At 37.0% G+C, this 13,047-nt stretch overlaps 1 protein-coding gene across 1 annotated transcript in view; it reads right to left on the reverse strand.

Moving 5' to 3' along the window:
- LOC150102612 (regulator of G protein signaling 7-like) overlaps nt 1-13,047 on the reverse strand; it is a 463,836-nt gene that overhangs the window by 326,852 nt on the left and 123,937 nt on the right. The window contains exon 3 of the mRNA XM_090398711.1: nt 1,768-1,818. Coding sequence (XP_090254837.1) covers nt 1,768-1,818 — 51 coding nt within the window. The remainder of the gene's footprint in view (nt 1-1,767; nt 1,819-13,047) is intronic.

Consider the following 13,047-nt stretch of genomic DNA (forward strand, 5'->3'; position numbering starts at 1 on the left):
AACTATAGAACGTTCCTAAATAACAAGTGATATCATCCACGCTCTATGAATGTATTGTACGCGCTCTGTTCTTTGTTTAATATAATTGGAATCGGTTGATTATAGTTTGTAACAGTTCTTTACCTTTTAGTGCCTTACATCAGTTATGTACCCTGAAGATGCCAACAGCCTTAGTTGGTGAAACTAGTTGGTAAACTTAGTTGTTGATTTTATGCACTTGATCAATATAATCCCATTAAAAGTCTTTCTATTGAATAATGACGTTATCTCTCATTCTTTTGTTATGTAGTCATGGTATTGCAGCATCATTGGAAGCGTCTTGACTTGGAAACTATGCTGAAAAATTCGTGATAATTTAGTACACCATAGCGCTTTATTCTTAGGCTACAAATGCTGTTCCCCCCCCCCATTCCCAATTCATTCATTCTGTATGCATATAGCTTGAGCATTGCATTGAATCATCAACGAAACCAGTCAGTCTATTAATTAAGATTTGGTACTATTCTTAATATACAGTATTTTCTTCTCGTAATTGCACATGATATAAAGGAACCAACGAGCAGGCTAACACACACTGACAGTCAGGGGAAATTATTTATGCGATTGTTTAATATCTTAATCAGATTACATCTGGATTGCTGCTCACCAAAGTAATGACGCACTCAGAACTATTTAAAAGATTGCGAGGCCAGTCCATTGCATTTGTTAATTGTGTAGGCGTCTGTGTGTTTTCTTCTGGACCGTTTGCCTATTTTGTGGGATGAAAAACCCTTCTGCCTCCATATCAGGTCGGTTAACGTATCTTCAGTTGAAAAAGTTCTTCGCGTTCCAGACGAGATTCAAACCTACGTCTTTTCAGCCAAAGAGCATCGTTACTGACTAAGTTGAGAAGAAACAACATGATGGGAATGTTAGTTATGAGCACTGTAATAGAATGAAGGTTACAAAGAAACTTGATGGATGGGAGGAAAAAGGATAATATGAGGGAAATATATGGGAGAGTGGTTGGTACGAGATGTGTATCAAGTAGATATTTTACAGATTTTCCATACAGTAGCAATAGTAGTAGAGGCAGCATTGTTTGCCCGTCTCTTCATCAGTTGCCATTAATAATTAGTGATAGTCATGGGCCAGCTATCTCTGATTGACTGAACTGCCCACTCAGTCTCCAAAAGCTAGACAGAGTTAAAAGGCTTCGCCTACTCCCTATAAGGAAATAAAGGCTTTAGCAGACTATTATTATTATAGTGGTAAATGAAAAAAAGTAAGTAACCACGCTAAAGAAATAAATTTAGATTTCTCACACCTTGTGTTAGATCAGCGAAACTTAATATCCATTTACAATTTGTGAGCTGATCATACAGTGACTGTATTTAAGAGGAGATTTGATTTCTTCAAAGGAAAACTTTTCATTTATTTACTTAGGGAACATCTGTATTCGCTCTGATTAAATAATGCACGTTGAGAAAAATAATATCTTGAAAACTTCTCTGGCTGGGTAAGTAATGAAACATATCACATTTGGAGATCGATTTCTTATTCAGTTAATCTAATGCGATCGGTTAACATATTATGTAAACATTTTAAATATTAAATAAACAGTTAAAATAAACTTATGATAGTTATTGAAGTATTATTTCAATGAAGGATAGTAATGTAGAGTTAATAAACAAAAATAAGTTCCACTATCACAAGACATGTGAAAGTATCACAAGACATGTGAAAGTAAGCTGAGGATTATATTAATTACAATTCAAAAATACTCACTCTGGTCCTCCACATCTAGGTTCCTCATCATCCAAGCAATCAGGTCAGAACCTAAAAACAATACATTTTTTATGATACAGGGTGGTTCATTAAATGCAATTATTTCAATATTGAAATAAATAAATCTATTTCAATAAATGAAATAGATTTTATTCTGTAATAATTAATACTATAATTAAAAAAAATAAAACATCCCGTAACTCTTGTTCATTTTCCAAAAAGGTTACGCAGCATCATTTGAGCTAACGTTTTGGGAATCTGTAGACACGGGTCTTCACCGCTCATCTTCGCCAAAGTTGAGTGTATTCTCAAGGCTTCCCAAGAAGGTGTGATTCGTAATCCTAACTAGTATTTATTTGTATATTTATGCTCGTATAATTGTGTATCAATCATCAACGGTCGATTTTGATGACTTCTGAAAGTGAAAACCGAGTCCCTCGTGCCTATTTGCCTACGCCTAAGATGAACAAATCTGGGAATCCGTTGGAAAAAAGCCTAAATATTCCCATACTCAGTGACTAGAATCCAACTTATAATAGCATCTTTTGCTGAAAAGAAAATTAAGCGACTCCAGGCAATTGGAAGAACGATGGTACGTTGCGCCTTTCGTCTGGAAAAGGCCTAAGTTCGATTCTTGTCCTGATGGGAGGAATCTTTATATGGGTTTCTTTCAATTGAAGGTGAGTTAGTCGATTTCATACGGAGGTAGCAGGGTTTTCTCTCTAGGAAACTCGGGTTTTTCATCCCGCATACAGATAAATCGGCCTTCAGGACACACGCAATTTACAGACCCCCCCCCAAAATACTAGTGGTGGTGGGCGGTAGATGGCGGTGGTGTAGATGGTGACGAATGGAAGTGTTGCTTAGTAGGTGCCCTCCCTCGATGCGTCTTTGGACTCCTTGGGGGGTGTCACGAAATAATAATTATTATTATTAGAAACATAAGATAGTTCCTTCGTTATCATGAATATATGTTCGGTTTGATTTTTTGGTTTCTACAATTAATTTTGTTAAAAAGTGTGTAGCGATTAAAACATATTGGCCAATGAAGAAATAATGAAATAATTTTAAACAATTTTCCTGACATGAATTCATAATTTAATTTCTTTTAAAAATATTTACTTCATTTCCCTTTGGGTATTAAGACTCAATGACCTATTCAATCCATGAGGCCGGCTAACTCACTGTCAGTTGAAAATTCCTAAAAAAAGGTTCTTCGCATCCTACACGGGATTTGAACCCAAGTTTTTCTAACAAAAGGGGACTCTCGGAACCGAATTACTGAGGGTTCTGAAATATCTGCATTTAATGTATATCACTGTATATCATGATTACCGGGTGGCGCATCGCACTAGGACCGTGATGACCGCTGAGAGAAATAACGAATATACTATTTGATACTTCGAGGCCTCAAATCACGTTACGTGTAGCATATCTGGATTTTTTTTCTTTCAAATGGATAGTTACTGAAGTCAGTGAAACAGTTCACTGCGGACGATGTCTTAGAAGGAATCGATATTGATAAATGCTGGAAGGAGACAGGAAAGATAATGAGACGAGTTCCATGAAAAATCATCGAATGACAGTTATTCGAAAGACAATTCACTGAAAAAACAGTTCGACGAACGACAACATAAAAACAATTAATCGAAAGAGCAGATCAGTGAGAATTTTCAGTGAATTAAAAGTTGAGTTTAATGTTTTTGTTAAAATTACCTAACACGAACAACATGCACACAGCATGATTCGGCAGTAATCGAATCTTTAAATAAATGTTTTATTCCATTTTAGAATATTATTCTATAAAATGCGTGTGCTACTTCCTGATTGATCCTCGAAGTGATCCATTCTTAACGCGCCGCAATATTTTAACGCACATAGAAAATTGCTCTTATCACGAAGCAGAAGTTTACAAGTAAAAAAAAAAACAAAAAACAAAACTGCATTTAATCAGCTTGACTGATAAATACTTTTCACCGATTATTACTGTTATTATGGTTAAACGAACACCTCCACGGAGTCAGAAGACTCATCCAAACTATTCAAACAATATTCATCGGATCTCCCTTTGAACTCAGTGATAGACGAAACATTCGCACCCGACTCTGGCAATCCATTCCACTCACTATCCAAGCGAAAAATCTAGTCCTCACACCCTTGTTAAATACTCTTACTCAATTTCCAAGAATAACCTCCTGTTCTGCCAACTCAAGTTCTGAAATATTTTCTGCGTATCAATACTAAAAGGGTCCTTTTTAGCTCTCTTAGTAACTTAATATTTCTAAAATATTCCATCTTTTTCGCCTATCAATCTTTCCTCACAGGACGCATTCCACAGACCACTCACCATGTTGGTTATTCGCCTCTGGATCCTCTCCACCACTTCCTCATCCCCAAGTAACCCAGGTGATCAGACCCAAGCATAGTAATCTAGACGTGATCGTATGATGGCCTTATAAATAGTTATAGTTATAAATGAAAATCTCTGTTAATTAGTATGTTTTTTTAGTAACCAAGTAATCGTGTGACCTACCTTGAACACCTTAGCAATATGCCCTGTGAATTTCATGGATTCCTTAAGATAAGTTTTCTTTCGAAATCTCAAAGTCATGAAAACCGCTAATCATAAAACCCACTGCTTTTAATCATTTCTGTTTTCATGGAACATATTTACTCTCGTGATGTAAAAAAGAGAACTGTCATTTTTTATACGATCAGGTTTTAGGATATCTCACTTACTTCAGAATTTTCAGCTTCAGCTTAAGAAAATAAAGTAGCGAAATTCTACAGAACTTCAATTTCCTTTCAGAAGTCGTAACTAGATGATATATTCCTTTCAGTATTGCAACTGGAGGCAGGGTTTGCTAAGTCTTTTTGCCCTGGAATATGTGTACTATATTATTTACTTATCCTTATGGCATACATAAGTAAAAAAAAAAAAAACTTGTATTTTAGGTCACGAAGTAAACGAAACATTCTTTTATACTAATTTGTTTTATATTAATATCTCTATTAGTATAAAACGTTTCCTTGCCCTGCCTAATGGCTCTTCTGACTTCTCTATGTAATCTCATATTCTTCAGTCTCAATGTCTCTTGGTTTCTCCAACCGCCTTCTTTCGATTAATTTCCATGCTGAATCCGATATTCATAGATCTCTTGGTCTTCTTATTGGGCTGAGATACTTCTTGGCTGTATCCTGTATTATAACCTTGATTCCTTCCCCAAAGTATTTCCGGTGAGTTGTCCTCACTAGTCTCCAAAAAATCATCCAAACGAGTTAATATTTCTTCTATGAACCAACTAGAAAATGCTCTGACATCCAGTCTACTGGGATGTGCCTGACTTGGAAGGTTTCGGAGTCTTGGTCTTACTTTGGCTCTTACTAGGTGATGGTCTTCACCACAGTCTGCTCCAGGACAAGAATGCACATCAGAGATGCTTGCTTCCACCGTTGGAGAGCCAGGATTTAATCAGTCTGGTGCCTTGGTCTATCAGTGTTAGGTGTCCAAGTATAGCCCCATATATTATATCTTTGAAATGATTGTTTCTGATTCTACATTTGAGTGAGTATAATTGTTTTGCTGTTATGGACAATACTCCTCTCCGGTGGTATACAGAGAATTCGCTGAAAACAAATCAACGAAAACAACTTCATCTAACAATAATTAACCGCATAAGCAATTCATCGAATAGGAAATAATGGATAAAGCAATTGAACGAAATGTAGTTCACCGAAAACCCACAGGTTATCGAAACTAGATATCGTCGAATAAACAATTCAGCGAAAATGAAATGAGAAGTGGTTTGATCAAACCAGTGATTAAGATCTAATTCTTTTTCAACACTACCGAAATTATTGGTGTTATCGACTGTTACAACTCGTATTCTTTAATTGTGAATTATTGTTTAATTCACAATTAAATTATAATAAACAACTTACTCTCAGTGTATGCGTCGGTTCTGAGCTCGAAAATGTCCACTTAGAAAGATTTTAGTGTTTTATTATTTACTTATCCTTATGGCATGCATAAGGATAAGTAAATAATCGATTAACTGCATTTCGTTCAATTGCTTTATCGATTATTTCCTGTTAGACGAATTATTTGATGTTTTTCCAAAAGTGATTTTTGGATGTGAGACTTGGAACCTAAAGCATTCTAGGTAGGAAAAGGCTAGCTGCTTTTGATTTGGTGTTGTAGGAAAGCTATTGAGGATATCATATACTAAAAGGCAGAAATGGATGGGTGCTAGAAAGCATCAGCAGAACTTTAAGGCTCCTTAAGGATATTGGCAGACGAAAGCTGAAATATTTCGGACACAATGAAAGTATGGAAGGTAGACTGTCAATAAGATGGATGAAAGGTGTGTCTGGAGTGACTGATCTTCAGAGTTGAAGAAGCCTTCAACAAAGCATACAACAGAACCACATGGCGAAGGCTGGTGTGGCACATCACCGAGATATGAGTTACCATACGGCATCTGTTGATATCCAAAGAACAGGTGAATGGAAGGAAACAAGCAGATCATGAAATCTTGTCAAGTAATGCTCTAGATCTGTGATTGCAGATTTATTTAATTCAAATAAAACTTGAAAGAAATAAGCGATTACAAATACTTTCAGCAACCTAAGAGATTTTACATGTGGCAACATAGGTAATGAAGAGAAGTCCTGCACGTATTCTTCCGAAGCATTAAATTGTGGTCACCAATATTTAAGTGTGTAGTTATATCCATAGCAGCTTGTTTTAGCTGAGAGGAGCAGAGATGGACTGAACTGTTTTGAATTACTAAGCATCAAAGGTCTCCTAGGTTCCTGGTTTCGTCCTAGGTGAAATTCTAACCCTGGTCTTTCCACCTAAAGGGCATTCGACACCAAATGAACTAAAGAGGTTCCGACAGGAAGAGAATCTAGTGACGCTGTCCACTGCTAACCCTATCGGTTGTGGAAGCCGATTCATTGTATGTTCTAGTGTATTGAAGTCCACTGTTCCTTTGCTACCATCTAACCGATGGTTGCTTGAATATTACTCGAAATTTCACGATTTCTGCAATTTTTTACACCGTTTAATGAGAAACAGCTTGCTGATGGTCGACTATCTCATTCACGTTAGTCGCACGTTTTCTAGTTGTTACATCATTCTTGGCAGACTCTTTATCAGAGCAATGGTGTCTGGTATATACAGTGAATGATTCAACGACTTGAAAATATGCAATGCCAGACCGACTTATGGAAAATGTCGAAGTTCCTTCAGCCGAGATGTTGGCTAGTGACTGGGTACGTCAAAACCTGTAAATTGCGCAGGTGTCAGAAACAAAAAAAAATCCCCCCACAAAAAATATACCAATAAACCATAAAAACAGTAATAATCTAACGGAAAATTATTAAAAACAAAGAATCTAACTAAACCTTTATTAAGAGCAACAAAACCATACTGCAAAAATACCTCCACATCCATTTCAACATTCGTGGCCTTAACATAAACACTAACAGGCTTCTAATAAAGATCCATCATCTCACAGCTAGCCCAGCTATACTCTATAGGATTCTTTTCTCAGAAGGGAATTATTTTAGGTAGTGAGATATAACGTTGAGTATCATAAAATGCCAATTCTTCGTGAATACCCTCTTTTTGCTTTGCTCTCGCTCATACAATCCCTCGGCACACTTTGTTCCATTTGAGTGCTTCTCTATCGATCTTCAAATTCAGAATACCACTCTGGATCATTCGATTTTTTTTCTGGGAAGCATGTTTTCCTCGGTTAAAATAACAAACATTGACGTCATCTTTCTTGGGGAATTGATTGTTCACAATCCTAACTGGCATCCGTCTCGAATTTCGCAGATCAAGCAGGAAGTAACGTCAAAGTATTTCCCCTCTAGCAGTGATCTGACAGAAATTGTTCTGCCAGAATTCCAGATAATCTTCATCGTCCTGTAAACACTCAGGATGTTTTCTTAACTAGCTCTCCTTCCAGATATACGGTAGAGGTCAATTCTCTACTAAGAAACTCATAACCGTTCACGTTTCCCTTTCTACGGAGCATCCTTCATTCAACTACCCACATCCTTTGGTACTTCAGTTGTGTCATACTGGATTATCTCCATGGTTTTACTCCTTTCTATGATCATCCCAATGTGTACCTGTTCTCCTCATCCAAATATCTGCATTCACCAAATAAATGAAATAATTTTTGCTGTAATAAACGCTTAATGAAAACAGATTAATCAAGACCTGGTTCCAATACGAATGTCAAGACAGTCCAAGAAACTAATTCGGCATATCACAAGGAACTCGAAATAAAAATTGCAGCTTCGTATTAGTTTATATTGCAGTTTGAAAGAACAACACAAAACTCATGACTGACTTCAGCGTGAGCTAATTGAGATAACACGTTCCTTGTGTTCCTTGTTGTACTTATTCCCTTCCGTTCTTCCACCTCTTAATGGTCCCTTCATATTATCTCAAAATAATGCTGACCAATTCTCGTTCTTCTCCTTAAAGTCCGAAGGCCTGCATAATAATCAAGACAAAATTATCTCCCACCATACCATACCAAAAGTTTTCCCCACTGTTCTGTTCAGTGAACGTTTTCCCAGGTATTTCAAAAAACAGGTAAGCATTCTGAATAACAACACGGTTTTTGGTTCTAACAGTATCCTTCCTAATTACTCCCAGAATTTGCGTGTGCCATATTGTATGCCTCGCCTTCGCACCCAGTATTTTATACTTGTTTGGCATCTACCTAGTAGATAAGTTAATATTTAGCTTTCCTAAAAAAAAGGGAGATGAGTCGTTCAACAAGCTATCGTCCCACTGCCCTGTCCTCAGTTCTCTAAAAAATTGAAAAGGTCATCAACAGTCAGAGAAAATCATGCAGTTGCTCGTGACATTTCTAGTAGTTTTTTTTCTTTAATTCCACTCATAAATGGCTGCTACCCTATATAATTAGCGATATAAGGTCAGTTTTGCATATGAAGATGTGAGGGAAAGTGTACAAGGAAGTATAACGCTAAAGGGTTGGTAGAGAAATCTAACACCCTGAATTACCATTTCAGTTTGGTAGGGTATTTGTATTCTCTTCAGGGTATAATGGAAACTAGCGACCACATCAAAAAGGATAAAAGACAGACATTAAGACGACAGTACTCTGTTCGCTAGTCAGGTTAGCCGATGTGGTTGACCATTTGGATTATCTAATCTTAAAGATTAGATGATCTGGAAACCATACTCTAGAGACCAAACATGAAACCTTTTCAAACCACTTAAGGCCGTCAATAAGCAGAGTAGTGGCCTCACACTGAGAGATGAAATTCATCTCCACCTAAAGACATTCACAAAAAACATCATTTCCCACTGCAGAATTCGAACGCACAGTCTACTCATTGGAAAGTGGATACGCTAACAATTGGCAACTACGTCGGATAACCTAATTAGCGAACAGATTTCTACACAAGATCCAAACTGTCGTCTTAATGTCTGTTTTATCCTTTTCGATGTGTCGCCAGTTTCTATTATACTGTGAACAAAAGCCAAATACATAGCAAACTGAACCGCTAATTCAGGGTTTGCGATTTCTCTATTAGACCTGTAGCGCTGCACTTCCTTGTACATATTCCCGCACACCTCATATATAAAAATGACCTTATATCACTGACCTCAAATCCTATCCACAATTCATTTCTCTTTTTTATTTGACAAGTCCTGTAGTTTTTTCTCTGTCAGAAACCTCGCAGCATATAACCACTTTCATTTGACAAACTCAAGTATTCCCAGTTTCGAGATCTTCCGTAACTAGTTAATGATCTAAATGATCAGAATGGAAAGGAGTTAGTTACAATGTAACTAACTCTTTTCCTAACCTTAATTAAAAAAATTTTATAAAAAAATTTTTATAAAAGAATTAAGATATGTCTCAGGGCCTAGTTAATGGAAAACCATGAAGCTGAAAGACAATAAAACATATTAGAATATAAATTTTTATTATTCTACTTCTTAACAAAGAATTGAGCTAACGTAGTTTGGCTGGCATTTTGTTTCTTTTTTTCATACAACCGACGGTATGGCCCTATTACCTCTTCTACTCTTCTGCAAATTTTACTGCTTCTCTTTCTCTCTCTCTCTCTCTCTCTCTCTCTCTCTCTCTCTCTCTCTCTTTTCATCAGAGTCAGCCTGTAAGTATTGCTGCTTAAAAACTTCGATTGTACGAAAAATATTTTCAATTGTTTCTGTGAAATCTCTTTTGGCTGACTATCAGTGGTTAAATTTACTTCATATTCTTCGGGATCTTCCCGCTGTACATCTATATTTAGCAGGTCGGAATCACTCAATTCTTCAGAATGAGATTTAATTAACTCTTGGACATTATCATTGAAGGGGAGAAAGAAATGAAGGCCATACGAATTGGTCGCCAACACGCGAAATCACGTGCTTTATAGATAAAATTTCCCAACTGTTATACAAGCAATATAGTTACCACTTTGAAAACTACAATGATCATAAAAGAGAAGTTAATTTTCCGACGTGTAATAATAAACAACTCATCCCAGAAGAAGAATTGATTACCCTATTATCGGAATGGATTCTCCTTTTTTGTGACATGCGCAAAAGTGTCGAAGGGTCTCGAATCTGTGGGCGTACTATAGCAGACGACATAAATTTTGGCGGTAAAAATTTGGAACATAGTATACATAGTGTACATGGAAGTAGTGTAGTATGCCATTAAAAATAACTTTGTAAAATGTTTTAAATCGGTCTAAATTATTTCATTCTGGTGGGTGATTTTTTAAAATAGTTAGCCATAAAAATGCATAAATAAAATTTTTTAAAAATCTGTAACATTTATTTTTAAGATGTATATAGGCGCACTAATCGAATTTTGGAGGCGCACTAATCGAATTTGGGTATCGAAAAAAATGACGCACTAATCGGGGGTGCATTAATCGAGGGATTACTGTACACTAGAACAATTTGTAATGAAAAATGTTTAAACATAAATCTATCTTAATTTGAAAGTGGTTCGTTTATTAAGTAATGAACATAAGTAGTATTTAGACAGAAACACGGAATTGCAGATCAACTTGCATTTCTGACGTAGTGATTAAGATTTTCTAGAACTTGATTAGGAGCAGAACCTAGAATTCGGTGATGTGGACTTGTGGGTTGCATAATATACCCTAATGCAGGTATATTATATTTAACAACTGCATAAATTCGCAGGCGATTTGTCTGTTTCAGCGAAAAATCTATGCACGTTCGATGTAAAGCAACCCTCAGATCTTCATATTTCTGAATTTTTCAAGGACATCTGACAGATTTCCCTATGGCAGATTATCACTTAAATTTGTCACTCTGAATGGATATTTGGTTAGCAACTGGACAGAAAACTACTCTTTTTTAATAAAAAAAAAAATCTGTGCAAGAAAGAAGAATTGTGTCAACACTGGAGCGGTGTATGAAAGGAAGAAGAGGAAAAAGAAATCGATAAATAATGGTCCTAGGATGTTCCTGGTCAGTGATGTTCCTTGAGCCATTTGACCTGTGTGACAATGTTATTGTGAACAGTCTGCATGGGGATGTGTTGATATGCATGGAGTATACTTGTTTACAGACAATGCAGAATTAGGAAGAATCAAGCGGAAAGATACTGATATGACGGTTTTCAGACGGTATACTTCCAAGGATATCAGTTGATTCGTAGTAATACGAAGGGTTTTCGAATTCAGAGATGAAATTCTGAACTCGAAACTCTGCTGTATACAATAAGTGTGACGGTGAAGTGTCTATAGCGATGAGTGCTCAAAAGGAGGGTGTGTCTGCATGAAATAAACTAGTTTTCAGAAGTAAAAGAACATCCTTTCCATCTTATAAGGTCAGCTAACTCATCTTCAGTTGAAAGGCTCTTGTAAAGAATTCTTTGCTTCTTATACAGGATTAGAAACTGTACTTCTACCAAAACGTATGCTCATTACTGACTGAGCTACGGAGACCGCACTGTCATTACATTGATGCTTTCCTTTCTTTATGAGTTTTAGCTACTCAAGCAGCAGAGCTCATCTAGAGCATTTTTAAATTTAGTTCCAATGCCTGAAAGGGTTATCTGCATTCGTCAACAATGCTGCAAGCGACATTACTTAATATGATAAGAATACCTCAATGTGATGTCTATACATTAGTCAAAGATAATTGAATATAAAATGAACAAAAATAATTATATGCTGTTTATTGAAAATAACACATTTTATTGACTTTAACTTCTCATTTATTGCAGAACTATTTGCCTACTCGTTTTACCAAGGGAAACTCTTGGTCATTAGAAACTCACAGAATACCCGAAATATTCCTTGCACTGACTGGAAAGAAGATAACGGACACCATCGTATGACGAACAACCACCTATAGTGCCTACCTTAATATCATGTAGAACTTTCTTTCGATGCGAAGACTGCAGCAATTCTACACGGAATACTTTTCACAAGCGTACGATAGCGATCAATGGGGAATTTTGGACTATTCTTTCTGTAGGCATGCAATGAGGTCCTGGACTGTTGTGCGGTAGACGCCCCTTCACCTCACTCGACACTTCACTTCATCCCATAGATGTTCAATAGGATTGAGATTAGGGTTCTGTGGAGGCCAGTCTAGTATGGTGACGTTCATGTCTACAAATGACGTAGTTACAGCTGCAGCCTTATGTCACGGTACACTGTCTTGATGAAAGAGACAACGGTCAGTTCCGTAGAAACACTGCAAAGTAGGATGCATCGCATTGCCAAGAATATTCAGATATCTCTCTGAGTTCAATGGTCGTGGCACCACAAACAGAGATTCGAGGCAATCAGGAAAAACAGGACCACACCATTACACTTCTACTTCCAAATTTCATAGTTGGGGTTACGCACTCTGGTAAGAGATGTTTACCAGGCATCCGCCACACCCGTCTGTCTACTCGGCAGAGGATGTAGCGTGATTTGTCACGGCATACTACATTTGAAGACGACGCTGCATGTTGTTTTGGGTAATGTGGGGTTTGCATATTGCGGTGCTACCATGGAAACCCATGTTGTGAGCCTCGGTTCTGAATGTTTTTGTGCACATTTGTGTTCCAGTCGATTCCCGGAACTCTCTAATCAACGTGATCCCTGCTGACGAATGTCTGTTTTTACATATCATCCTTCGCAGTATACCCTACTGTTACGTTCGGTAAGTGTGGTGGGTCGTCCACTGCGGATTGCACTTACAGTTGACTCCCTGCGCTTCCATGTCAGTATGGTATCATT

This window comes from Typopeltis vanoorti, chromosome 10 (genome assembly GCF_054136105.1).
Source record: "Typopeltis vanoorti isolate ZY-2024b chromosome 10, IOZ_Tvanoo_1.0, whole genome shotgun sequence".
Classification (NCBI taxonomy): Eukaryota; Metazoa; Arthropoda; class Arachnida; order Uropygi; family Thelyphonidae; genus Typopeltis; species Typopeltis vanoorti.